This window comes from Pungitius pungitius, chromosome 9, assembly GCF_949316345.1.
Source record: "Pungitius pungitius chromosome 9, fPunPun2.1, whole genome shotgun sequence".
Taxonomy (NCBI): domain Eukaryota; kingdom Metazoa; phylum Chordata; class Actinopteri; order Perciformes; family Gasterosteidae; genus Pungitius; species Pungitius pungitius.
In genome coordinates this window covers 4417757-4445536 of record NC_084908.1, presented here as the reverse complement: position 1 = coordinate 4445536, position 27780 = coordinate 4417757, and the positions used below count along the sequence as shown (strand labels likewise).

The 27780-nt window shown below is 47.1% G+C and overlaps 1 protein-coding gene across 1 annotated transcript in view; it reads right to left on the bottom strand.

Annotated features, from left to right (window-relative positions):
* The window catches only part of adgrl3.1 (adhesion G protein-coupled receptor L3.1), a 99523-nt gene extending 72044 nt beyond the window's left edge, over positions 1–27479 (bottom strand). The window contains 3 exon segments of the mRNA XM_037473041.2: positions 1096–1262; positions 16999–17081; positions 26898–27479. Of these exon segments, the coding sequence (XP_037328938.2) occupies positions 1096–1262; positions 16999–17081; positions 26898–26978 (331 nt within the window). The 5' untranslated portion in view covers positions 26979–27479.
* Positions 27480–27780: the final 301 nt, after the last annotated feature.

Genomic DNA, 27780 nt, shown 5'->3' with positions numbered 1-27780 from the left:
GCAGTTTTTGCGGTAGAGACGAAGCTGCTCTTCGTCAGGCAAACGTCTTTGTTTGAACTAATCCCCACTAAGTATGAACGGCATGATTTGCATATGTTGACTCATTCTTTAGACGTTGATGCAAATACCTTTGACTGAAACTCATCTCCCTGTGTTGAGCCAAAGCCCTCCGTGTTTGTGTGTAATGTGTAAGTGGCAGCACATTCTGTGTGCGAGGACTTAAGTGTTGGTGTGTGTTTTTAAGGGGTATCTGCGTTCCCGTGAGTGTACAGTATTTCGGCCTTTCAGTATATCATCTGTGCACATGGGTGTCGTTTGTGCTTCGGTGTGTCTGTATCTGTGGGTGGGTTCGCAAATGTTGCGGCAGTTTTTCCGCCACCGCGGCGTGATTGACAGCAGCCATTAATAGGATTAAGTCCAAGTGGGCCAGAGATCCCTGTAGGACTCTTCAAAGCCCACCGTGACTAGGAAAGGAGGAAATGTACAGACAGCCGTGTGTGTGTGTGTGTAATTAGAATAGTTGGAGAATGCGCAGTGCAATCAGATGATACATGAAGATGCGTGTAAACAAGAGTAATTGAAATGTGGGCGGAAAGGGAAGTCAATCCGAACAAAAAATGTGTTTTTCTCTGCTAGTGTGGGGGATCAGAAAGATGCATCTGTCTCTTCTATTGTTTTTGGAAAGAAAACAACTCAACATCACAATTGTTAATTGTATTATTTACACCTATGCCTTTATTTTCTTCATTTTTTTCTTTTTTTTTTTACTGTTAGTCAAAACCTCATTAAATGAACAACGTGCTGAATCCTGTCTAGTGCCACTGAGAGGGTTGGGGGTGTCACACACACAGTGTACAGTGCTAACGACAGGCCATCCATTTGGTGATCAGTAAACCTCAAAACTCCTGATTGGCCACCAAATAGCACCTTGTTTTGTGTTGAATCGAAAATAACAAAACAATAACAAATAATTCATGTTCCAAACACATTTTCAAAACCTTGTGCATGAAGATAGCGAAAATAACGCACTGTGTCTGACAAACCAGCTCAATTTCATGAATCTGATTTGGTGCTGCGTGTGGTGCCGGTTCTTACCAATGGCGATGGGGGCGAACAAGGTTGAGACGAAGAGCAGGCATCGGGTCCACATGACGTCTGAGGTTGACCTGGAAGTAAATATGGCGGCGCCTCCTGCTGAGCCCAGACGGTCTTGTGGCGAGCTGTTTTCCTCAGAGCTCAGTCTTCCTGACACCACACAGACCCTGCAGAATGGACGCACAGAGGGGATTTGCTCACTTGGATGACTTTTCTCTGTGCAGTTGACATACAGTACATACACTTTACACATGGCTACACGTCCTGTACGTCCTGTACCTGCGCCATTGTCTCTCTCAGCTGCAGCTTGAGTAGCAATAATTAGACCTCTAATTATTATGTCGCTGTTAGATATGGGGCCAATATGATTCACAATAAGTAACGGTTTCTAAAATAGCCTAATTCATGTATTGGACTTACCAATCAAAAAAAGTGTATAACACATTATGTCCCTTTAGGTGTAGGAGTACAAAATAAGTACATGAACACAAACAACAAGGAAATAAGAGTAAGAAAAGGACAGATGACAAAAACGAGGAGGAACAGGTTCATAACGATTGTATATAGAAGGAGGATGCAGGTGTTTGCTGTGTGTGACCCAGTTACATAGTATACATAAATACATAAGTACTACATATTGACAAATATTCCTATAAAAAAGTGTTCCACATATTAAATAGTTAGCTAGCTACTTTGTGACAATTGAACAATAGCTATAAATGTTGTTTGTCATGAATATAATCAATTGTAGGCTTGAAGCAGCCACTCAAAGCTAAAGACGCTAGCATGGCATAGTTTGCTAGCGTCCTTAACTTGGGGTTTGAGCAAACCAGTTAGCAATGCTAACAATGCTACGCTATGCTAGTCTCTAGCGCAACTATGGTTTCGTATTTTCAGTGACGTCGTCTTGTTAAACCGGCAGTGAGTCTCACTCTCAGTAAGCCATTAAACGTGTATGCTACTTTGAGCGAGTGTTAATAACTCAGCTGGTCAGATCTGATTTCCTATTGCAGTTCATTTGTAACTGCATCCTGTATAGAGTGCTAAAAGAACTTGGTCACCATTTTGGCATTTCCTCTTTGCTCAATGTTTTGATTGTTTTTTTGAATGGGTTGTTGTTTACTGCGTATTTACTTCATTTTTTGTTAAGAGATATTTTATTACTCTAAACAGTTTCCCTTTCTTTTACTTTAGGAATCTTATGATGAAGAAATTGCCAATTTAACATTTTCCTCGACTGAAATTCTCATTAGTTTTTAACTTGATCCTTTCTGTGCACTTGCCTTATTCTAATTTTCCAAAACTTATAGTCCTACTCGTGTTTGTAGTGAATCCGACCTAAATTATAGTTACAATAGATCACTTTTGCATACATTTTACTGTAATGTCAAATTGTAATGCAGTGGCAATTATATGCAAAAAGAGCTCTGATCAATAAATCTGACCAGAACCAGAAAGAAAATTGTTGCCTCGCCAATTTAACTGTGCCGTTCCTTAATGTCTACAAATTGTACATATGCATTAAGAGTTCAACCCAACAGAGAAGCAACAAAAATTGTATGAAAAGTATTTTTAAAAATCAAATCCTAACGGCTTACACATTAAACAAGATGTTAGAGTTGCAGAGTTTATGCGTCAAAGGGAAACATTTCACCAACATCCTGTTAATTTACTCCTTATGAATGGATGCTTTAACAAAAGCAGCACTTTAAGGTCAATGCAGCTTCCTGTAGACATGTTCCAGGAGACTAGACAGCAATCAATAATAACCCTAAATGATGCTGACAGCATGGAATCATTAAGAGCCATATGGTTGTTATCGTAACCCTCACCCAACTTTCTAGTTAGTTAGTCAATTTGATTTGGGCTGGCAGTTCATAGATCATTGCTTTAGGGACTATTTATCAGTGTGCTACGTATAAACATGTCAATCAATGAAAAGTAGAAGATACGGTCGATAATCGTCAAACGGTTTCCCTTAGTTTTGCATTTTTGCAAACTGCTATGTGGCAAACGTTTGTGCACAGCTGGCGATAGCTGGGGGACTATTTTTCCATTCGGCATTCGTTTAAGGCGCAACCAAGTAGATTATCCATCGTTAAGTTGTCCTCGCTTTGCCTTGCCTTTTTATAGCCCACAAATGTTCCAGCATTGTGCCTCGAGTCGACTCGGAGGGAGTGCAGAGCTCTTTTTGGTAGCGTTAACAGCTACAGTGCAGCAGATAATGCCAATTATGAAGCGTTAATGAGACAAATTTGTATGAATTGATATTTCACTAGACAACAGACCCGATGCATTGTGATCCGCCCTGAGTTTGTAACCAGGATGTGGCTGTCTGTTTCAAGGCTTCACCGCCACTTCGGAATTCTGCATCGGCATCAAAGTGTGAAATCTATTGATGTTCCAGTCTAATTGTTCATGTCAAGGTCCATCACCAATAAAAATTAATAAGAGGGCTTCTTTGAGAGTATTTATAGTAGTGGTAGTGGCTGGTGAACATCACCTCCCCCCCCCCCTCCCCTAAACTTATAAAGCTGACCAGCATTGTTCTACTAACAATTATGTCTTTCTTTCTGCAAACGCTATGTCCTCGTTTCCTTTGTGAAAAAGACTTGTGCGTTCATGCTGTCAGCAGACGGGTCACCGCGTTGCATTTAGTCATTACGCAATCGTGGAAAAAACCTTTTTGTCGGAGAGGAGTTCAAAAGGTAACGGCAGTCCAGTTTTGTGGCTAAATGGGCATAGTTCTCAAGGGAACGCAGCTCTAAGTAAACAATGATTGTGTGTGTGTGTGTGTGTGTGTGTGTGTGTGCATATCAGACCGAGAAAGACTATGGAAAAAATAAAAAGCAGCCAGGGACAGATGGAGCAAAGCTGACAGCCAGGGCCATTGGAAATGCATCATGTGTAACAGAGACTATTGATCAGTGTGACCATATCATTTTTGGCCCAGCAGAGACTGAGACAATAGCCAGCAATCTCCATCAAGCTCACGCTGCGACGGGCAGAAAGCTCTGCGTTGGCAACGCTTCCCGCCTTGGATACTATTGTAAAATACCAGGTTTAATTTATAGAAAGTGTCTTATTAGAAGGACAGGGACCTTTCCATAACCACCACAGAGTCACAATCTACGCGTGATGCGTTGTCCGAACATCAAGCACAGGATAGTTTGATGCACTTCTGAGTCCAGACACACCCGAGGCGGACAGCATGAGAAGTTTTTACTTTTCTTGTACAATCTTGTAAAATTTCAACATTTCATCCTTTCAGTTTGTTTTTTGTTTTAGTTTTCAATATTTTTTTTTTTTTAAGTATTTGGGGGTTCATGTTCAAAATGCAAAAAAAACATTTATATTAATACAAATATTTGGCCTGCTTGTCATCTGACAGGAAGCTTGACCTTGCTGACCTGTAAGGGATATTTGTATGAAGGGCCGCAGTATAGTTGTTTTGTACTAAATACTCCAATCCGAAGCAGAAGGACGGAGGAGAGAACGTGATGCCACCCTTGCGCTTTCTAGCACCCTGCGTCCCACTTTCTCACTTATCTGGTGGCGCACTGATTTCACGACTCCGCCAACCCAATCCACAAAGCGCCCCCCCCCCCCCCCCCCCCACACACACTTAAACAACTCAACAGGCCTCTGATTGATTGGCCCCTAACTCGGTTGAGCGCGCGCCATCTGACCAGCTGTCTCCCGAGCCGCAAACGCAGGAGGCGCGCGCTGACATATGGCCGGACGCCACCAGCCGCAGCGATGCCACTGTTCCATAATTCAAAAGCTACTCCATCACCCCGCGTGCCGCACCGCCATCAGTTAATTAACCCCCCCGTTTCCACCAGCCTTTTTTTTTACCAGGCGTTAGATACGTGGGGGCGGTCCCCCTCGAGCGGCCCGGGACCTAATCCGAGCTTCAAAGTAGTGTTCATAATTCAGCGGGGCGGCCTGCTCCCATATGCTCGGCTAATGACGCGCGAGCTCACGCGCACGCGGAGCGGAGATCGCCGGAAACGCCGCCCCGCGCCTCGAACCTCGTTTCCTTTTAAACGCGTCGATCGGTTAACTGTTTGTCACCAATAAAAAGCCAATACTCCTACTGGTGCTGATTATCAGAACATATGCGATCGCGCCCCGCTGCTCCGACGACGCACGTTTCTCGTGCGGGCGATTTGGATGACGGTGGATCGGCGTCCCGACGGAGACATCCCCCCCCCCCCCCCCCCTCCTTCCCTGGCAGATGAGCGGCATCTGCGTGGAACTCCAGCAAAACACCCTCCTAATAAGCAGCCGCAGACCAAAACAAATAGCCCGTCCCCCGGATCAAAGTCCTCCACCTGCTGTCTCCATCCCTCCATCCGGCTCGGGCTCCGTTACATCTGCTCGCCAGGCGGCTGCCAATCATTCCCGAAATAGAATCCCCCTTTCAGACTATAATTGCCTCCCAAAATTTAGTACATGAACCTGATCGGTGGCAAAAAAAAAACCCCAAAAACAAAAACAGATCAGATTAGAGTGATCTTATCAGATAGGAACCTGTCATTTGGTGCATGGCGGTGAAAAGCTGCGCCCCCGGGGGGACTCGGGTTTCTCCGTTCCGTGCCGAGTCTTCTCCTGCAGGCTCGGCATTAACGGAGATGTTGCCGGGGCCACTGCACTCGCAGGCTATATTGCATGCATCCACGGACTAATTGATGTTTGGCTGATTCTGTGCACCGAGGGCAGCCGGACTGTGTGTGTGTGTGTGTGTGTGCGTAGGTGCGCGTGCGTGCGTCCCCTAACAAGAGACTCCTTCCTGTCGCAGGGCTCATCCTGGGATTCTCTCTTTGCCTAATGAGTGCTGACCGGACTGGGCTACTTTTTCAGCATACGTGCATACGCGTGCACGCTCTTACACACGCACACACACACACACATGCTTATCGCTAGGAGACCAGATGCCCTACTCCCTTAGCCTCCAGGCAGAAAGTCTCAAATGTGTCCATGCAGCGTTAGTATTCCACTCTGTTTGCCTAGCAGAATACCATGTGGAAATGTCTGTGTTAAAAGCCTTTATTCACCAAAGGCTCAGAATAAATGGGAACTAACATTTGAAAAAAAAAAGTCTCATGTGAAATCTATACGTCTCTGGCTTTTATTGTGAAATGTACGAACAGAAGGAGCCAAATGGGGGCTGGTAAGTGCTACATTTGTCCAGATTGATAGGAATAATAAAGTTGTTTGGTAACCGGTCATTGGTCAATGCCTTTTATTCGTGATGCCAAAGCTCAAAGAAATCAAACAAAAAATAATATCTCGCATTTTCATGTGATAATCTTTACTTATATAATAATACATTGACACAAAAACAACCATTATTAAAAACGGATTGAAGTGTTAATTAATTTGACAAAACGGTATGTTACATTATACTGTATATAAGAAGTGGACCTCATCGGTATGTTGGTGGACTGCTATTGTTGAAGGGTCACCATCTTGGCTTTTTGGCACCCAGCTAAGGAAGCATACCCTGCTTTGTTGTCTATTTGACTCTAAATGGACCAAAGTTTACTAAATGATCACCATTCTGTATTGAAGAAGACTTGGAAACACAGATTGAGACCATACACATATTTTTAATAAATCAAAAGGGAAGCAGAGCCATTTTCCCATGTGATCAGACTACAGGTTTCAGGTTTAAAGTGCCCTTCCTTATTGGCTTCACTCTTCAGAACAACTTGGGGTGACTGCCCGCAATCTCTGTATTTGAAACTCCGTCTGTAGCTGTGTTTGAATCCTGTCACAAATTAAGTGTGGAAGTAAATAAGGTAGAAAATGAGTGACCACATCATTAGCTAAACCCTTCAAATCTGATTAAATCATTACAAATATTTGCTGACAAAATCCGGGCGTTGCATGTGTTTCTCCTAAAATAGACTGACGCATCTTTCCAATGACGAACACACCTTTGGACATAACAATTTGCTTCGCTGTATGAGTGCACAGGAAAAAGCTCAGCCGTCTATGCTTCAGTGCCCTCCGCCCTTGCCATTTCTCCTCATTTAGTTTTTCTTCACCTGTTTCTCATCCTCTCCCCTCTTTAGTCTTCAGCTGCTCATTCTTTGCTCTGCTGGAGAGAACCCTGGGCGGAACAAAGCTCAGGCGGCCATGCACGTGTTCGGTGAAAATGGCATGTGTCCGCCGAGCCATGGTAAATTACCTCCAGTTGGCTTGATAGGGTAGGTTTAACCACCGTGAAGTGTTTCTCCCTGTGTGTGTGTGTGTGTGTGTGTGTGTAATGGAGAAGGTTGGAATGGAATGTGAGTGGGTACAGGTAGTGTAGCAAATTATCATCCGCACAGGCAGGCCGGGAGAATTTTGATTAGAGTGACCACACACACACACACACACACACACACACACACACTCACACTCTTTAGGTAACTAATTTGGCAGTAAGGCAAGTATTTAGGACACTGTGGGGGGAGCCTGGCCTCTACAATGAGGGACACAAGACGCAAGCCTTGACCGGAGGGCTCGGGGGGGGGAACATACTGTCAGCTCCTGATAACATGAATATTTGGAGATGTCGGGCCACAACATGTATCTGTACTGTTGCATGAGCCGGGGTGTTTTGAGACGTGGGGGTGTGCGTGGGGGGGGGGGTCGAGGGTCGCAGACAAACCCCCTCGAACCACATTACAATCACAATTAAGACTGAGTCAACGTCAACGTGTTGTGCTGAGCGACTCTTAACGCGACAGGACAAATAAGTCAAGTCAGCTTGTGTCCCTCGTGTTCAACGTATACATCTGACTGGTGCTTCCACTAGCTGTTTTCTAACATGGACAGGCTGTGTGTGTGTGTGTGTGTGTGTGTGTGCGTGTAAGGGTAGGATCTGGTTCACTGCAGTAATGTGCACAATTGTGACTGCGCCCCGAAGACAAGTGGCCCGGCTGGCGATTTATTTCACACAGCGGCTGGCTATAAATCCTCTTGTGTGTGGCTTCGCAGCAAAGAGCCCGCAGAGTGCAGCCTTAAAGGTATAGGTCACCTTCCACATCAGCGTGACGCGCTCCGGTCAGTGTGCTCTCAGCTCTAGTCGTATGTGGAAAGATTGTACATTTATTTTGCGATGGCCCTATGTGTTGTTTTTTTTTTCAATTTGTCCTTGTGGCTCTTTTATAGCTTTTAAAAAAAAAAAAAACACGGCGTGATGATGCGGCTGAAAAGGCCGCGTTCGTGCTCCTCTTGCATTTAGCGCGAGAAAAGCAATTTCTGTCCCTTTTCTTTAAAATTCTCTTTTCCACACGAAAAAAAAAAGTGGTTGAAAAGCTCTCGCGCTGCGCACCTCATCCTCTCCCACCGCGTTAGACATTCGACGCCCGTCAGAAAATTACATCTGGGGAGGCTCCGGCTTTGACCACTGCTGTTTCCGCACGGCTGCCTCTGGCTGCTCCCAGAAATCCGATGCGCCCAGAAAAAAAGAAAAGAGAAAGGGCCTTGAAAAATCCACCGCCAACGACGACCTCGCTGGCGTTTTGATTCCTGCACCGCCTGGCGGCTAGACGCCGCTCTCTGTTCAGCTCCGCTCTGAACTTTCTAATGCTCCGGTCAAATCAACTCTGAGCGCCCTCGCTCCCTCCCTCGTGAGGCAACACGGGTTAGGGCGGAGATGTGCAAAGGGAGAAGCGGAGGGAGGAGGAGGAGGAGGAGGAGGAGAGAAGGGTGGGGAGGGATGACGGATACGAGTGGGGGGGGAATAAAGGAGTAGATACAGAGATGAGGTCGGAAAGGAAAAAAAGGCTGAGGATGATAGAGATGGAAAGATGGGATAGAGGAGGAGCTAGAGAAGGGATGGAGACAGAGATGGGGGGAGGCAGCGGGAGAGATAGGGAGTGCCAAAAGCCATCAGAGTGAGCCGAGGAGAATTTTAAAGCAAGTTAATAACCGAAGGCACTTATCTTTATCTTCCCTATACCCTGAACTAGATTCCTAAAACCAAGGCTGCAGACATGGGATGGTGGTATGCAGCGTTGAATGGAATGGAATGGGAGGGTTACGTCTTCCCGCGGGCCCTTGCTGTGCAGGCCTGGGCTGGGGTGGGGTCGGACAAAGGGAGGGGTTGCAACGTCCGAGCGCTGTGGGTAGCCGGATGCCAAAGAGCTGTTGGTTGATGCTATGATGGTCCAGAGGAAGGATCGACCTTCCCAGGATCCAGGCTCACCTCCTACTCCCACATTGGACTAATTAAAGAATAACAATAACAAATGCTACAATGGATCGCCAATACTTGGGGGGGGGGGGGGCATTGACACACCTGGGCAGTCTTAAGTCTTTATTTTTTTTACAACCTGCTTAGTTCAGTGTAGTGGCCTAAATCACCATGCTTACATATTCCAAAGGGCACAGAAAAGAGTGGAAAATCATCTTTATTTTGAGTGGGTGGAGACTATAAACGTGCCTTGCGACAGCAAATAATGTACAGTTGGTGCAATGCACCACCACGTAGCCTGTTTAGTGCAAACAATACATACATATGTATTTTTTGTGTTTGTGCATTTCAGTTGTGTTAAAGTGTCCATTATATCTCGTTTGAGTACAGATGTGTATTTGAAGCAGTTCTCTAGCAGATGTTGCTGTTTTTTTTTAATGGGGTACCCCGGCCTATTCCACATGCTGCATTTTTTAGGTGTAATTTTAAATATAACCATTGGTGACCAATTATCATCAAAGTGTAGAGTCTAAGATATACATAAAATACAAACTGCATTTACTCCGGCTAGTTAAGGCCATAGCAGCGGGACGATCAGACTTACTACAGCTAATTTAAAGACATTCCAACCTGGCTCCTGTGGTAGTCATGGATACTAACTAACCCTTTACATTGTCCAAGCACACAGTGCTATCTGATTATATCCACCCGCACGTCACACCCTCTCTTCTCACTTACTTTTTGTCGTTACTGAAGTCCGCCTTTCCGAGCCGCTACAATATTTCATCATTATTATTACATCAAGGAATTTCCAATGCAGCAAATTGTAATTGCTAATCCCCCTTTGTGAGGTTGATTCATGGCTAATGACCCCGCCGGGCAAAACAATCAAAACACAAATAAATAAATACGTAGATGCAGGAAACCCAAAGGTGAAAACACAAAGTCATGTGCAGCCTTTCAATTCTGTGACGGGGAAGGAATGCTGGAGGGGGGGGCGGGGGGGCACTAATGGTTTAAAAAACTGTCTCTGATACAATTAATTATGTCAGCGAGAGATGCAGTGATGCTGCCGCTGTTGTTCCTACTCCCTTTGACTCATCTGTCTCCTCCTTCATACCACCGTCTCTCTCTCTCTGTCTCTCTCTGTCTCTCTCCCCCTTCCTTCTCTCTCCCGACCGCCGTCTACCCCCGCTCTTCCTCTCTCCGTCACCGGGCTCCGAACCCAGTACTGCCACAATGGATCCTGTCAAAGCCGTGCCTTAGAGCCAGCGGCGGGCAGAGGCAAATTTTGTGTAATGTGTGTGTGTGTGTGTTTGTTTGGCGAGAGGGAAGGGGGAGAGAAAGTTGTCCTGTACAGTACCGAAAAACAGCCACCTCAGCAGCGAATGACGCTGCATCAAAAGAGGAGGCAGGAGACGACACTCGTGGCCTAGATTTAAACCCTCATGAAGGCGCTTGTTCTGCAGCAGAATTCACTTCGGTCTCCACGCGAAGCCTACATTCCTTTTAATCTTTTCCTCCGATTTATCAATTCTTTTTGGAGTTCCATTCCCTTTGCCAGATGTATTGCCGTCTCCTGTTTCCATCCTGCATCCAGTCCTGTTTTGCTTATCTGCGTTTAACGTCTTCCCTTTTTTTTCCCCTTCTGATTGCGTGGCGTCGCCTCCCTCCCTGCTATCATCTGCCTTGTCACATCCAGCTTCCTCTTGTCGCACAGTGGGGACGATTAAAAGAATGTTTTGCCGACCCCCCATTGATCCCGGGTTTCTAAATAACCTCACATTAAAAAGGAAAGGAAAGATTCTAGATAGACCTAGATAATGAGATTCCGACTAAGGCGGTGGTTTTTGTTTGTTTTTCTCAACCCCCCCCCCGGATGCCAGCGATATCCCAGTGCGTTCCGACGCGTGGAAACTTTTCAAAGACTTCTCCCGAAGCTGAAAATTAAAGTAAAAAAAGTCTGAGATTTCACTGATTCAGTCAGAAAAAAAGCAAAGGATTTCTGCATAAGACATTAGGACCAAAGCCTGCATGCCAGAGTGAATATGAACTGTGTATTTCAGAGCTCTGAAATATTCATCTGAAAAAAGGCCTTTCTCGGGTGCTTACTGGGCCCTGTTCATCATTTAATAATGCATCAGCACCAACACTGGTATATAAATATAAAAGGAGGCACTTAACGCTGGATTGTCTAGCCGCTGAGAAGATGTCGTCGGAAATCTACCTGGGAGAGGAGCGCCTTCCTTCGCTTTGGAAAACACGCTCGTCAACACGAGAAAAGGAAGTAATCCCCCCCCCCCCCGCAGGTAGCGCGCAGCAACGTGGCGGCGCGTTGGAGCCGCTTTGGAGGCCGAGCCGCGATGTGTGCTCAGCCGTCTATAGATATATATATATATATATCTATATATATATATCCAGACATATTATTATGCTTCCCTGCTGGGTTGAAGCTGAGCTGTACTTGCATGCTGGCCAGGGGGGGGGGGGGGCACATGATTGGATTTTGGTTCCATCTCATGTCTCAACACTATAAATAGTCAAAGTCAAAAGTCAAAGTAGCTTTATTTGTCAATTGCTGCATGTCAGACATACAGGTAATGACATTCCTGTGTCACCGTACATATGTTAAAGACCTAGTTTAGAACCATTTACCCCGTGCATCCAGCATCTTTCTAATGATATTCAATGGCGTCTGAAATGGGGGGGGGGGGCCCGTGATTGCGAGGCGGCGTGATTATTTACTTTTTTTCCCGCGAAGGCAAACAATGATAAGCCTGCATCCATCAATTTTTCCCCGAAATGGCACAAGAACGGATGACACAAAGCGCTCCGGCGGGATGTATGGGCGGCGACTCTGAGGCAATCAATGGAGACAGCTAAAGGTAAACACAGTGCTAAATGTCAGCCGCGGTGATTGCGCCCGCCACAAAATCATCTCGGGGCGGGAGACCCAAATAACCCAAATCAATAATCTAATCATTTCTTATTCAAATCACGCACGGTAGAAGTCCGGATCTTATTGCACTTTCACATCCCTGGTGTGCAGATGTGTTCCAATCAACCAGCCCCAGCAGCCAGATGCATTGAAAATACTGTAATTCAAAGGAGGTGGACCGCAAATGTTAATGTGCATCTCCAAGCTGAGATGGGCTTTTGAATGTTCATGGTTTCCTGTGTCTGATGCTGATGCTGACGTACATGTCATATCTTATATACACTACCTGCATCCTTGTTGCTTCATATAACGCTTGTGCTATAATACCTAAAAGGCCTTTATACATGCATGCTTTGCATCACCATAGTATTTTGCTGGATCTTATATCCTTCACATCATCTTTCTATTTTAAAATGACGCTTACTATACTTTATTACGCATGAGTGTACAAACAAGGGATTTGTATTTCTCCATGTACAGAAATAGACTATGGGCAAAGATATGGACAGAGGTAAATAACTGCTTTACAACTGAAATGAAAGATACAAATGTCAAGGACAAGCGATAAGTAAGCTGTATAAAAGTCAATCCTTGCAAAGAATTGTCTGTATTGGTGCAAAGGATCATAAAACTCTTTATCGTCTCGGATTGGATCACACAAAGAAGGAACAATAATGTAACTTTTATCCCTCATTTCACATATACGGGTATAACAGTCTGCGATTAAATGGCATCTTTAGCACGAGCTAATCATCTTTGATGACATACATGTATATTCCCATTTCCTGATGTTGATCCTGATTATCGGCTTTCTTAACTTTTCCCCTCCCCCCCCCCAAAGCATGAACCCATAGGCATCAGCCTCTGCGGCGCCAGCAGGGTTGGACCCAACGCGGGCTTGTTAAAGCGCTGGAGCGCCCGAACAGAACAACAAACCTCCGCAGTACGCGACGAGGATAGTTGAGCCCGTAAAAAACGCGGAGCGGAAAACATCTGTGGGCGCATCTGCTCCATCGTACACGCCGAGCCCGTTGGAGACGGCAGAGCTCCACAGAGCTTCACACCACGGGCCCCGGGTTCGCCAGCAGAACACAACAGTGACTTGTTTTGCCTCGCACAAATGAGACAGCGCATCCTTCCAGGAATACTCCGGGCCCGCTGAAAGAAAAACGCTCTTCCTCTAAGTTGTTGACAAAAAGCCTCTCTGTGGACCGTTCCCTGTTGTTAAGTGTGCGCGGATGGGGGGGGGGGTTGGGGGCCGCTGCACTCAGGTGGCAATGTGCGTGTAAGTGGTTTGAGTCTTTGTTTATGCATTTAAGTCAACCACGTGCGTGTGTGCGTGCATGGGTGTGTGTGCGTGTGTGTGATCGGGTTTGTGTGTTTGCTTCCCCCCCGGTGCCTCAGTCCAAGGAGGGTGAAGAAGGAGGAGAAGAAAAGTGCACATGGGACGGGTCGCTATCTTTAGCCCAGTCAACAGGACGCTGTGATCGCATGCCCCCCCCCCCCCGAGAGACGGCAGGTCCAGGATCAGCACCATTCGTCTCCACAGCCGCAAAGTCACAAGTTTAGCGTGTTTTGGAGGTCGGGTACGTTAGGGGTCCCGCCCCTGGGGTGGGTTATTTTTCTGGGGGAGGGGGGCCTTGTCAGGAAACAAGGAAACTGACTTTCAGTCACCAGCTCGATGCTCCAGGTCACCCCGTAGGGGGCGGGTCCAGATGAGATGGATGTGTGGCCACGTAGGACAGTTTGAAATGTGATCCATCGCTCTACTCTCATGTGGAGAAAATACTTCAATGACTGATTATACAATCGGCAAAGCTGTTGCAATTTACTCAACAACAGCAAATAGAAATTAATGTTTCAGCCTAGTTTCAAGTTGTTATAAACATATAAAAAATGTATATATTCCAAATACCATCTATTTTACAAACAGGTCAAATAGATCAAAATAGAATTTATATATATACTTATAATGCGTCATAGCTTTGCATAAATAGTTATAAGGACTGAAATATTCATAGTGATTCATGAAATATAATAATAGCTCGTTATAAAGAATATGATGAAATGTCATATCTTTATAATGTTGGGTCACTTAGTAACATATAATACATTGTTTAAATGTATTATAATCAATTAGAGAATGTATTACAATTTTAATTTTAAGTTACTCTAAATGGTCATTGTTGTTTGTAACTTTTAACTGTTAATGCATTAAAACAACGATTACAATGCAACAATATTACAGTACAATGTACTATGTAAAAAAGGTGATTGACCATTATGAAGCTTAGAATTCTATGTAAACTGATGTATCATTGGTTATGATTGTCGTTAAAACGTATTATAAGTGTAGTTAGCACTGTGGTCATATTGCATTGAAGATGTCGTAGAGGTGTAGATGGGTTTGCGCTGCTGTTGAATTGTATTGCATTATACTGTGAACATTAATGCCCATTATTAAGTTTTTCTGTTATTCTATCCTCTTAGTAAGGTATTAATTACCGCTTGTTCATGATTATTCACTTATGGTTCTGATGAAAGTTAATACACGACGCTATTGATTTATGTGCCCTGACTGAGTGACAGATGAACTTTTTGAGAGATGCTTAGTTGCTACCAGGGCAACGCACTTCTCATTTCTGCATGTCCTCCTCCGTCACTCTATCATCCAGGTCTAGTGTTTCAGAGACATCTGCCTTGTGCTTGGCCCTTGGCGTGTTTGGGTATTGTGTGTGTGTGTGTGTGTGCGCGCTTGTGTTTTGCAGTGTAGGTGTCTGTTTGTGTGCACGCCTCCACACAAGGGAAGGCAACTGAGTCTAATTGCCCAAACCCATCTGCTGATTCTAGAAAACAGGCCTGCGTCTTACGGACACAAATGGTTACTGAGGAAAGATACACAGGCACAGACAAACACACACACGCGCCACAAGTGGCTGCCTTAAAGCCTTCAACTTGGACCCCGGACAATCTGGCCCCTCCGGCAGCTGCGTGGACGGCATTGACTGGCATGGTTTACAATATGGACGCCATTGTCTTAGGACAAAGGCCTCTGCCGTCCAGGCAAAGGTCACACTTTAAAAACAATGGGCCTGTGTTCATGGGAGAGGAGAGGAGAGAGGCGGGGGCAACAGGAGGGAAGTGGGCGAATGAGAGTGTGCGTGACGTCAGGTGCAATGTGTGTAAGGGCTGGGATTTTAATTACCGTAAAACGAGTGTTTGAACACGATTAAATCCATAACATCCCCTTTTCAAAAAGTACTTGCGCTGCATCCTTTATTCTCCATCAAAGAAGGACTTGATGAAAAAGAGAGAAAATGAAAAATAAATGTCATTGCCTTAATAAATAACGGCACGTTCATTTTCTCGCCTAGTTCCTATGTTCCCTTCAATGTGCTTACAGTGTCGGTCCCTCCCCATGCAGTCGCTGTTTAACCCTGCAAAACCGATACGGATCGCCTGTCAATCCGCGCTCTCATTAGCACTGTGGAAAATGAAGGCTGCGTGTTTTGTGCGTGCCGGGCGGGAAACACCTGTTCCACACACTTCCCCCCCCCCCCCCAACGTGCACATGAAGAATGATACATCCTTCTTTCCTGTTGTTCTTTCTTTTCACTCATTGTCACGGTGAGGTAAAGACAAAACGCAGGCCGTCATCACAGAATTAGATTTCAAAGCGAGCACCCTGGGTCATGTGTGAACGTCGAGGAAGGAAAGCGTGCAGCGTGACACACACACCCAAGCGCTTGATAGGAAGTGCATTTCAAATGGACACACAAACTGTCTGTTCACACAATAGATTAAAACGGATTGGCGCATTTTTTGATTAACAGAATCCACTTCCACAAGGATTCCAACCTAATGTAGTCCTTGTATTCATTTTCATATGTAAGTTGCACTTACACTTAAGTAAAATTGACCTTGACCGGTAGAAAAGAAAGCAAGAAAAGCGGAACAGACTACAAAGCAAACCCCCCCCCCCCACACACACACACACTCAATCCATTAAGAAGAGGATACCGCATGAAAACATGGCCTCTGGGTCTTTAAACTGCAAAAAATTCCACATATTTCTGCTCCCGTTGGAGCGAGAGGAAAAAAAAAGAAGAACCTGCCAAGATGCTCCCACTTGCTGTCAATACCCGAGAGGAGCGCACCCCCCCCCGCCCCCCTCCGCCCCGACCCACAATATCAATAAATTGAACGTGTGAGTCATCAGCCTGACTCTATTTCTAATTAAAAAGGAGCTCGTAAACTCCACGTTTTACAAGCCCGGCTCAGCTTGTAAAGACACTGTAAATAAGCTGCAGAGAGTGGCTGCGTGGTCGGATGGAGGGTCGCGGTTTGACTCCCCGCCGACGCTCCGGTGTCCGCGCTGCGTTCGGATCGCGCCGCCGAAGTGCTCAACCCTATGGTGTGATCCGCGGCGTTGCCTTTGGAGCTCGGTGGCTCGTGTCTGATTGGATTACCGGTTGGAGAGGGCCCATTTGTTGGGGGCGAGTTAGAGCGCTCCTGTGGAAAACACAGGTCTCTGGGCGGCTGTTTCACATTTGGGTTCTGAAAAGGGCATAATGCAAACTAAACAGCGTGAAGAAAATCAACACGCCAGGTGTGAGTGTATGGATGGGGAGAGATCTGCGGTAACCCCCCCCCGGGCCTAAAGGAGCCTGATCCAGATGACAATGCATCCTGAGTCAACACCTTTTGGTTTGAATGTGTCTAATATAGTCGCTGGGGGGGGGGGGGGCGAGTTACATAAACATATCCTTACCAGTGGTGGTGTACTCGGCTTGGTCGAAGTGAAATGGAACCCCCGAGAGAATCACATCTCAATGGCGGCTGGACGTCCAAGTCCTGCAGAGAGAGAGAGAGAGAGAGAAAGGGAGGGGGAGGAGGGTGGTGGGTGTTATTCAAGCTCGGTGAACTGAAGTCGCCGTCATTTTTCACAATGGAGACGTATAGCCCTAATATGTAGTGAATGTGTCGAGTGCGACGTGAATACCCCCCACCCCCCCATCTCCATCCCCACGCGTTATGAGTGAAACGCCGCTCAAACGCAAGAATCAGGCAGATCCCGAGCCACTTCCTCCCGCTATCCCTTGTTTAGCATTTATGTGTGTGTGTGTGTGTGTGCGCGCGCACGTGTGTGAGTGTGTGTGCGCGCGCCTCGTAATGACCTCTTAAGTGTCAGGGCATCAAAGTCTGTAATGGTCCATCTCTCCACTTGCTGGGGGTTTACAGCTTAAAAAGCTCTCTCGCGCCGTGATAACTGGTTTATATGGGTGGCATTTCAGCGCCAAATGCCAGAGACACTCTTCGGAAAAGGGAAATTGTTAGCTCTGTTACTAGAAGGCAGTTATTCACACTTAGTCTCATATATCTTCCCTTTTTTATATCTCTCCCCCTTGTCCCACATCTCCCCTTGTGCCTCGTGCCCTGTTTTCCATCACTGTGTTAAGCTGTTTTGCCGCTTTTTTGCCTGCTTCTTCCTTGGAAACACCCTTCTCTGGCTTCCCTCTCTTTCTCCCCCTCTCTCCTCCCCCCTGCCCTTTTCTGTTGATGGTAAACTGAGATTGGTCGTTGGGTTTCAGGGCGCGCTCCTCTTCGGCACGCAAACAGTGGTTTTCGCACGGCGGGTGCTAACGGCGTCTATCTGTCTGGCCTGCTTCTATTCCTTTTTGGATTTTAACCATTTTTTGTTGCATCAACATACTGCAATATGACACACACACACACACACACAGAGATACCGAATGTCAGAGCCTGGCCCTCTGCAAAGCTCTCAGACAGTGTTGTAATCGGCTCTATTAGCCGGTGCAGGAGGAGGCCGCGAGCAATGTCACATGGGGCGGGCGGACGGACGGACGCTGCGACAAAGGACGGATCCACTGCGCCTCGCGTGCGCGTATTCACACCAGCCCGCGTACAACAACGCGGTCAGAATTGCGAGAGGCAACGAAGCATCTGCTTGAAATAAGTTGGGTGCTAAGGCCTCCCCCCCGACCCCGCCCCCTCCACTTATGCAGCACCTTCATTCATGTCTCGCGTTATGCATTATTCACACGGAGCCGCTCGACAATGGAGGGATCGACGAATGGGGGAGAGTTGGAGGAGCTTCGGTGTTTGGAGGCACAGGCTGGGTGGCGCAGGAACGAAGGGGGGGGGGGGGATTTTCCATCAGGACTCATTTACGTGAGGCGGGAGAGGGAAAAGGGGGGCCTTAAAGACCATGCAGACATTCCATCACTGAGGTGGGAATCCTTCATTAAGTCCTGATTCGCTGTTCAGTTTGTAAGCTTTGACCGGATGAAACACGCGTGTCATTTTGCAGAAAACCACAATCTCGCGACAAGGAGGAATCCAAATGTTGAGTGATTTGGAATGATTGAGTTTTGGTTCTATCTATCAGCTTTGGGTCGTGGACCCTCGACAGTCGGCTAGCTTGACGCTCCCGCCAATATAAGCTGCTGTGTTTCAACCATGTTGGGCTTATAAAAACGGGTGTGTGCAGGCTGATGTAAACGTGGCGTTTGGGTCGGTGACTGACGTACGCTATCCTCTAGGCCAGGGGTCACGTCGCCCTTTGAGGCTGAGAGGTTCCTAAAATGTAGAAAGGTACACACGGGTAAAAGGTGACGCAGCGTTTTTTAACCAAAAGTTGAAAAACTGCTGGCTCCTGGAGGCTTAAGGCAGAACGGCATTTTTCGAACATTTCCTCTCTTTGCCCCTCTGCAGGCTGCTGAGGCGCGTTAGCTACCTTGGCGCTAAGCTAATTTGCAAAATGATAGAGGCACTATGCGAAAGGCGCTCTGCAGATGACTGCCGGGGGCTTACACAGATGCTGGTGTTAAAAAGAAAGCAGCTTTTAATAGACTCTTGTGGTGTGATTAGAAAGCACTTTCTAAATAACAAGATTCATCTGACAACTTGTATTAATCGATGGGACAAATTGTCATGTGGAGTGGTTTAGAATATTGAGGATGCGATGCATTAAGATGCATTTGCCATTTGGAGATACAATCTTTCTCTAACCTTAACCAATGATTTCAGTTGCCTGAGCTCCACTGTCTGACATTTTCAAACTTATTTTCCTCCGATATCATTTCCTCAGTTGTTTCACTGTTATTTTGTGTTGCTGCTGTTGATGATTTTTTTTTAAAACCCCCCCCCCGACTTGAATGTTTTTCCCAAGCAGCGGCAGGAGCTCACCATATCGCTACGGTGTAACCCAGTCTGACTTTATAAGAAGAGATAACAGCACAATTGTGATGAGATGGAGGTGAGAGAGGGAGCGGATTTAGGTGGGAAAGCTTCCAGCGCCGAGCGAGCTGTGAGGGGCGCCGGCTGAGAGGCTTCCGGGCGGCGAGTAGCCTGGCTAAACAAAAGATGTAGATGATGAGGGGAAGGAAGAGGGGTTTTTTTTTTCTAAAGTCTATGGACACAATGCCTTCCTGAAATAAAAAAAACAAAACAGATATGCTTAAGTATATTCATCATGATGGAGGCTCTCACACTAAAACAATAGTGTTTTCTGTTGTGGGCGTTGTATTGGTGTTGCCACCATTACTCGTGGGCCCGCTGCTATTAACACGACGCCGCCGTATGCTCCTTCAAACGTTTTCTCCTGTGAAGCCACAAGACGCCAGGAACCGTGTTAATGCGTGTTGGTGGAGATTCAAGGTGCTTCTGAAGGGAGCCCTTTGTAAAAATGGAGTAGTCCTCCTATACGTTTCACGCCAAAACCACTATTCTCCCCTGATTTTCGACAGATTCTATATGAGCCTGAAGAATATGGAGCGATAGTTTAGACGATCTACCCAGGCGGAAAATTAAAGACTCTATGTCTATGTGGCCCACATAAATCTCCTCAGAAGGAGAGAGAGACGAATGGGGGTTGAAGAAGGGAGGTGTACATGATGAAACAAAAAAAAAACGGTTGATTTGTCCAGTGATTGTGAACCGATGAACTGTAATCAACTGCACTCAACCCTGGACAATGAGACGTTTCAATCTATGCACGCACACACACACACACACACACAAAGAAAAGGACACACGGCAACATATAGCTCACAGTAATCGCGTGACATGGGTTTTTACACACAGATTGGTTTTAAAATACCAAATATCATTCATCAAGGACTTCGGCACACGCTCTCCTCGGAGAAGGTCCTCGCCCAGTTCCCTTTCATCTTGATGCATGTGATGGATGCCGCCTCATCTATCATGTGCGTACCGCGCGGTGAGAGAGAGAGAGAGAGAGAGAGAGAGAGGGAGAGACAAAATCACGGGATCGAAAGCGCACGCGAGCACGCTGCAGGAGAGCCGGCCACACCATTTCTTAGGCGGTGAGGAGCCCGACGCGTGGTCGGTGTAAGTGATTGCTGCGGGCCCACAGGCCAGAGCGCCGCTCATCCGTCTTGGTGTGACACTGTCGGGGGGGGGGGCTCCCCTTCGCAAAAACACAGGGGTGGTAAAATGGTTTTTATTGCAAACACGTGAAAGGAACGCGAGGGACGAATTGACGAGTGCTGAAGCACGCCAAAGGGGCGCGGCGCTTTTAACTCGAGTGAGATGTAACGTCCTCTGCAGGAAAAAAGGGAAGCACAAAAGCTAAGGTCGTTCTTTGAGCCCTGTGTTTTCTGACTGGGACGCAGCAGGTGATACGAGCACGCAAAGTACTCCCAAGCCGGTTAAAGTCATTTTTCTTTTTTGAAAATCTTAATAGTGATTTCTGGGAGAATGACTGGATAGTCTTGTTGTTAAACGTACTGTAAAATTGTATTTACTGTCTGTCATGTGTGATGTTATTAGCTTTGATTAATGAGATCATGACGTTAGCTTTAATGCTGGCAAGATATGATTTGTTCTGTCTATGTTCTGTCAACTCTGAGCAATGTTATTGACTTTGAATCTTACCAGCAGTCATGTTAGCTCAATGCTAGCATTATGTCACAATTCGTTGAAAAATCAAGTAAATGTCTGGATAGCTACCGTCTCTTATTGTTAAACATACTTTTGTAATTACTGTCAACTTTTAGCAATATAGATAGATGATGACTAATTGTTATTATTGACTAATATTTCTAAAGTCCATACTATTTACTGGACCAGTGAACAATGTTTAAATTTATATAAGATCCTAATGGAATGGTAATTATTGTCCTGTGGGTTGCCAGGGAAACGGAGTGAATTTTTTGGGACATCAGCCTCAGACTTGATGACCTCCACACCGTTTCCCAGTCGGGCCTTATCCGTTACTAAGACACAGCTGATCGGCTTGTACACAACACTTTAAACATTCTTTATCAAGCCATTGATCACTACTAGATCTGCTAATATCTCTGTTTCATTAAGCATAAGCACCCAGCCCTCTCAGCCTATCACACCATCACACTAATCTTTGGATCAATGCTCCACGGCACATATTCTCACTCTCAAATACTTGGATGGAAAATGCCTTTCAATATCCCTCAAGATCCCAGCTGTGCCACCCAACAGGCACTTCAAACGACAAAGGTGTAGCTTTTTTTTTTTTTTTTTTTTTTTAATTCGCCATCAAACAGCCAGTCGCATCGCATCACAGCGCGTTGAGTTGGATCTTTCTGCTCGGTTTATGTTGAAAGGAAGCAGATGAACAGGGAGTGCAAGATGTACGTAATGCAGTTAAAGTAAAAGCCCAGTAAGCAGTAAATTTAAGAGGGGCCGGGGGATGATGGTATTACAGCAGACACTGATTGTGGACAATCTGCTGAAGAAGAAGGAAAAGATACGGAAAATATCGGCGGATGCAGTGGGATGCGTGTTAGAGGCGAGCGCATTGAAAAGCCGGAAGGAGGGCAGGGGGGGGGTTTGTAGAAGTAGAAGTAAAGCATAGTCGAAATACAACGCCATTACAATCAAACCAGCATTTCCCTCCCATTGTCAACCAACCCAGTCATTTTATTCCGATCTTTCTCCTCAACAACATTGTTTCTCCCCCCCCCCCCCCCCGAATCCGGCTGCAGTTTCCTGCATCGATAAGAAGCCGTGTGTCACGTCGCGGCACCGGGAGACTCACGCCCCCAGCCCGCCGATGACCTCATTGTTCACTGCCCCATAATTCAAATCTGCTCCGCCGTGTTGCATCACATTGTGTGCGTCTCATTTCCGAGCCCCCCCATTCTCTCAACGGGCCCGGGCCTCCGCAGCACGCCACAGTTGACCGCACAAACAACACACAGATAACAATCACAAAGTCTCACACACACACACTCTTTCATGGACGCTGGTGGTGACTGACTTTAACGCTTGTGTAATGCACAGCTCGCGCTGTTTAAATGGACTGCATCTGGGGAAGAGGAGGAGGGGGGGGGGGGTGGAGGACTATTGTAAATGATTTCCTGCAGAGACCAAAATAATCGGCGGGCCTTGGAGTGAGCTTTCTTCCAATCACTCTGGCCTTGTACACTGATTCTCCATTCAGCTCCCTAATGGCACCGTGTGTGTCAGTAAATATACATCTGCCGGCTGCGCATATAAGTGTGTGTGTGTGTGTGAGAGAGAGACTGGTGCTTGTCAATGTGCGCCTCATTGATGTGTGTTCAGGGCGTCTGTGGGAATAAAAAGCCGCCGAGCGCTGACAGCTTGGAGTGTGGCGCCACGAGGTGAAGGGCAAATATGAGGAGCGTGAGCAGGAGATGTGTTGACTGTTCGTTATTTCTCTTTCTTTGTACAAAGGGGCATAACAACAACAGCTACCGAGTGAGTGACGCTTGCAAAAGACAACCGGACGCGTGGCCGTAAGCAGCTGCTTAAACATGCGAGTCAGGGACGAAAGACAGAAGAGTTTTGGGCCTTTTTCCAAAATTCTATTTCACGACTTCAGTTAGATAGGCGTTGCTAAACTGTACACAGGCAGATAATAGATGGGCCGGGGGGGGCTCCAGGGGCTCCAGGATTGCGCTACAAGGCGTTACGCTGCCAACGAAGCCGTGAACAAAAGTTGACGATAGTGTGGAGCTGGACATTAAATATTCAGAGGCCGCCTCGAAAAACAACGGGTGGGCCGGTCAAAGCGAAACATGTCAGTCCGTCTTTGAAAAAAGAAAATAACTGTGAGATTTTTGATTTTTTTTTCCAAAGGAAAGGCAACAGAATGCTGAGGTGTGAGCCATCAGCTCGTGTTTTTAGTGAAACAGTGGTCAATTCATCACATTCAATACCCGGTTCCTTTTTTTATGGTAGGAATGTGGCAGGAAGTACAAAGTGGGCACGAGCCAAAGACATTACCTCATCTGCACAATTTACATGTGCTAATAAACGGCTGGTGGTTCGAGGAATTAATTTACACTGATGGATTTCTCAATCATTTTTATGTGGTGAGGATCACAACCTGTGGTCCTTAGGCTTTCTTTAATTTGGCTGTTACAAAACACTGATTAAAAACAAGACCCAATCAAACCTTTGAGGGCTTTCCAACCAGTTAAAACACCTCTGCTTTTGCTATTTGTGGCAATTATCTCAAGGAAACTCTGTTATTATTATTATTATCGGAGATTTGGGGTGAAATGGCAATGAGGGTCTTAAAAAAAACCCTATGGCTCGTTTCAAGGACACACAGTCTGAATACAGGCTGTGTGTGTGGATTGAGCTTAACGGTTCTTTCAAAGTATTTTTTACAGCAAACCAGCTTCATAATGAAGAAATGAAAATCTCACTTTTTACAATATGGAACTCTTTCAACAACAAAAAAATCTGTCTAAAATCCCATGCCAGCAGGTTAAAGCCAACACTCTCTGGAACATCTTTCTTTGTTTGACCTCTGCTTTGGACTCATTGATTCGGAACCACGGCCGATTTAGCCTCACAGATTCAGATAATGGGCCCTGTTGGTTTGAGCAGGAAGCCGTCCGACCGTTCGATGTCTAAGGGAGGACCAAGACATCTCTCTCTGGAGGCCGCGGGGGGGGGGGGGAGGGCAATGAGTCGGCGAACGCCGTGAGATCTGACAGCCGACTGGCTGCTGGTCGCCCCCCCCTCCCAGTCCATTCTTACACAATCAGGTAGCGAGGCAATGGCGCGGCCCTCTGGCGTGGTCTCCACCGCTAACCGGCCGGAATGATATGGGAGGCCGGCTCCACACATTCAGAGCGGGGGAAAGTCAGCCGACGCCGTGAGGTGGGAGGGAAGAGGGTAGGAGGGAGGGTACATTAATACATGGCCGATAGCTCGAGGTGGACGAGGAAGACGGGCCGAGGACCCGGCCTCGTTCCTTCAATAACGGGGGAGAGTTGTCTCGCGGGCGAGAGAGAGGGGGGCCTTTTTCTTATTTTAAGTGAGGTCAAACTTGGCACACGACCATTGGGTTAGGAAATCAAATCTGGCAGCTTCCCTTTCTTTCGAACTCTTCTTTCGAACAGCTTCAGCCACCAGATTGACAAATGCATTTGTGAAGGAGTGCCTCAGTTGTCTCTATGAGTGCAATGAACACCACCTTCAGTTTCCCTCACTCAGACACTCACGCCTTTCACCTCGCTGAGCTTAAATGAACCCAATGACCAACACACGACTGGAACTGCAAAGTCTTGATGAAACAAGGCTTGTCAGAGTGGGAAAACGGGCCCTTAGGTTCTGTACGCCCCATTGAAACTGAATTAATTGCACAAGGCGTGGAAGTTGGACTCCGATAACGCCGCTTACGATGGAAATAGAGACTCCGGCGCTCCAAAAACGGATTATGTGCCTCCTTGTCTAATATACAAGTGTGTGCGTGATGTGCCAAGTTATGTTTTGATCATCTGGAGGTTTTGTATGTTTAATCTGTGATCCCATATTCAAATCACACGCTGCATCCATTACAGGGTCACCGCGCGGTTCTCGGGGGCGCCGTCTAAATTCAAACCAAATATTGTGTTGCATCAACAGCTCCAAACAAGGAAAGTGAGACCAGCTCGATGAAGCGAAACAATCTCGAATTAGCAGAACTATCCCGACCCCCCCACCCCCACCCACCTTCCATTTCTAACAAGGGGCTTTCATCTCCTCGAGGCAACATCACAAGTGAAACGGATCGGTGACCTGGTACAAGTAGTGACACAGACTGTAAGCAGGATGCTGGGACTGCTGCCTTTTGCAAGTCGCACAGCTCCAGGGACCTTTTTCTTATTTTTAAAAAGCGTCCGCGTGGCGTCTTCGCTCAACGTGGCTCTTGAACACCAGAGTTTGCGCTGTGATGTCTGATTTACATCCTGACAGGCCATTGCCCCTTAAAACATCCCCCCGAGTAGGTTTGGAGATCGACGGCAAAAGGAAAAAAAGTCACTGCAAGTAACTTTGTTCCTCACCAAACAAAAAGTCACCTTGTCAGGATTTGGACAGAAAAACATCTTCTACTTTTTGTTTTTCCTTTCTTCTTTCTCCACCGTTTCAAACAAAGAGCATCACTTAAGACACAAGCAGATGGCCTGCTCAGCAGATGATTTAGTGATATCCATCTCACACACAAACACAATAATCTCCTTGGAGACAGGTTGGCGCTTAGAGCGAAAGCCACCGAAATGGCAGCGAAGCAAATCCATGTCAAATTTTCTCAGACAGATAAGCCCCTCGAACCCCCCCCCCCCCCCCCAAAAACCCTCCTCTCACCTGCAGCCCTGAAGGATGAGCACACATGCTGTCCAGCCGCTTCAACCGACAGCGCCTCAAAAACCGCTGTGACACTGAACGTTTGCACACACAATATATATTCTCTGCTTTGCAAAAAGGGGGGAGTGGGGTGTGGGGGGGGCGCAACCACCCAAGCAGCCACTGTGGGCAGCTTCAATTGCAAGATATGTGCATATATGTGCAGCCCACAACAGAAGTAAATCATGTCAATTATCATCAGCGTGGAGGCATGATGAGATCAGTGTGGGATTTTAGAAAGAATGAGGGAGAGGGGAGCGGTAAGGGTGTGGGTGGGGGGGTGGGGGGGGGGGGGGTCTGAGGCAAGGTGCTCCTCTCAGTTTCAGGTCAAGATCGAAGAACTGGGCAACCTTCAGTAGATCTCAGTTGCACATCAAGGTCATCTGCCTCCCCCCCCCCCCCCTCCGCCCAACACCCACTACCCTGGAAGAAAGAGCCGTAGCTCCTTCTTATTTCTCAGCCCGTGAATGCGCACGATTGACGCGTCCCGGAGGACCACACTGGCTCTTTTATTATCTCTCCGGATTCCGGACCGCGGCCCGGCGCGGCACAAAATGAGCTAACCGCATTCCGATACACTCTGTTTTTCATCTCACCCCCTCGTTTGGGTCGCAAACGCACGCGGCCACAGAATGACAACCGTGTGTACGATATGATCGCATTGATTATTCGGAAGGGTGATGGGTGTCACGAGCCCCGTCACCTCGCCTCGCGGCGACATCGGAGCGACGCCCCATCCGGCCAACAAGTCGCCGGAGCATCATGTGCGCGAATAGAGCGAACTGCCCCCCCCCCAACACCCCAGCCACCATCCGGGTCCTGTAAGGGCCACTTTCCGCACCCCCTGAAGTACAAGGCCACATTCCCATGCTGGGCATCCGTGAGAAGCTGAAGTCCGCCCGCCGTATCTACAGCGATCCCATGCGATGACCGCGGGGGTGTGATGGCGTTCAGCAGCCAAAAAAAAAAGAAGACAATGTGCATGAATAGAGAGTGGCTCCTTACCGTGGCATCAGTCGGAGAGGTACAGGCGCAAACACATCCAGCGTACGGAGGAGTCGGGAACAAACCCTCTCTTTTTTTCATACAGTCCCCCGGATCTCGGATGGAAATATATTTTTCCCAGTCGATTTAATAATGTCACCGATCGGCTCTCGGTTCTGTGGTTAAATGTTGCCGCAATAAAAAAAAGACACATGTAAAAATAAAAAACAACAACCGCGGGTAAATCTTACCGACAGAAAGGATGGAGATGGAGCTGAGGGTGTAATAAACCGACGGCTGCGCGTGCTTGGGTGGAGGTATAAGGAGATCGCGTCCGTCCAAATGCACTAAATCCAGTGGAGTGCTGGAGGAGGATAGAGGCGTCTCTCTTCCCCTCTCTCTCCCTCTCTCTCTGTGTCTGTGTGTCCCGTCCTTCCTCCCTCCCTCCCTCCCTCCCCTTTCTCTCTTTATCTTCCGCGGCTGCCTTTATGTTGTTACTGACTTCTGCTGAAGTCCACAGGCGCAGAGCACAGCCGAGCAGAGGACCGTGGTCAACACGCACGTGTGCATGCATGCACGCACGCACACGCACACAGACACACACGCGCAGACAGTGAGAGAGAGAGAGAGAGAGCGCGAGAGAGAGAGAGAGAGAGAGAGGGGTCAGAAATGACAAACCAATTTGGAGGCGCGGTGGATGCTCGGTTGATAGAGCGCAGCCCGGCGAAAGGAGCGTTGCGTTGCAGCCGGGCGGGGAGCCGAGGAGGAGGTGGGAGGGGAGCGGGGGGGGGGGGTCATGAAATGGGGGTGTGTGGTGGAAAACATGGAACTGGACTATGCTCCTTAAATCGCTGGAGCGAGGGCTCCACCTGCCGTGTGAAAGCGCACAGGGGCTCCCAAAATG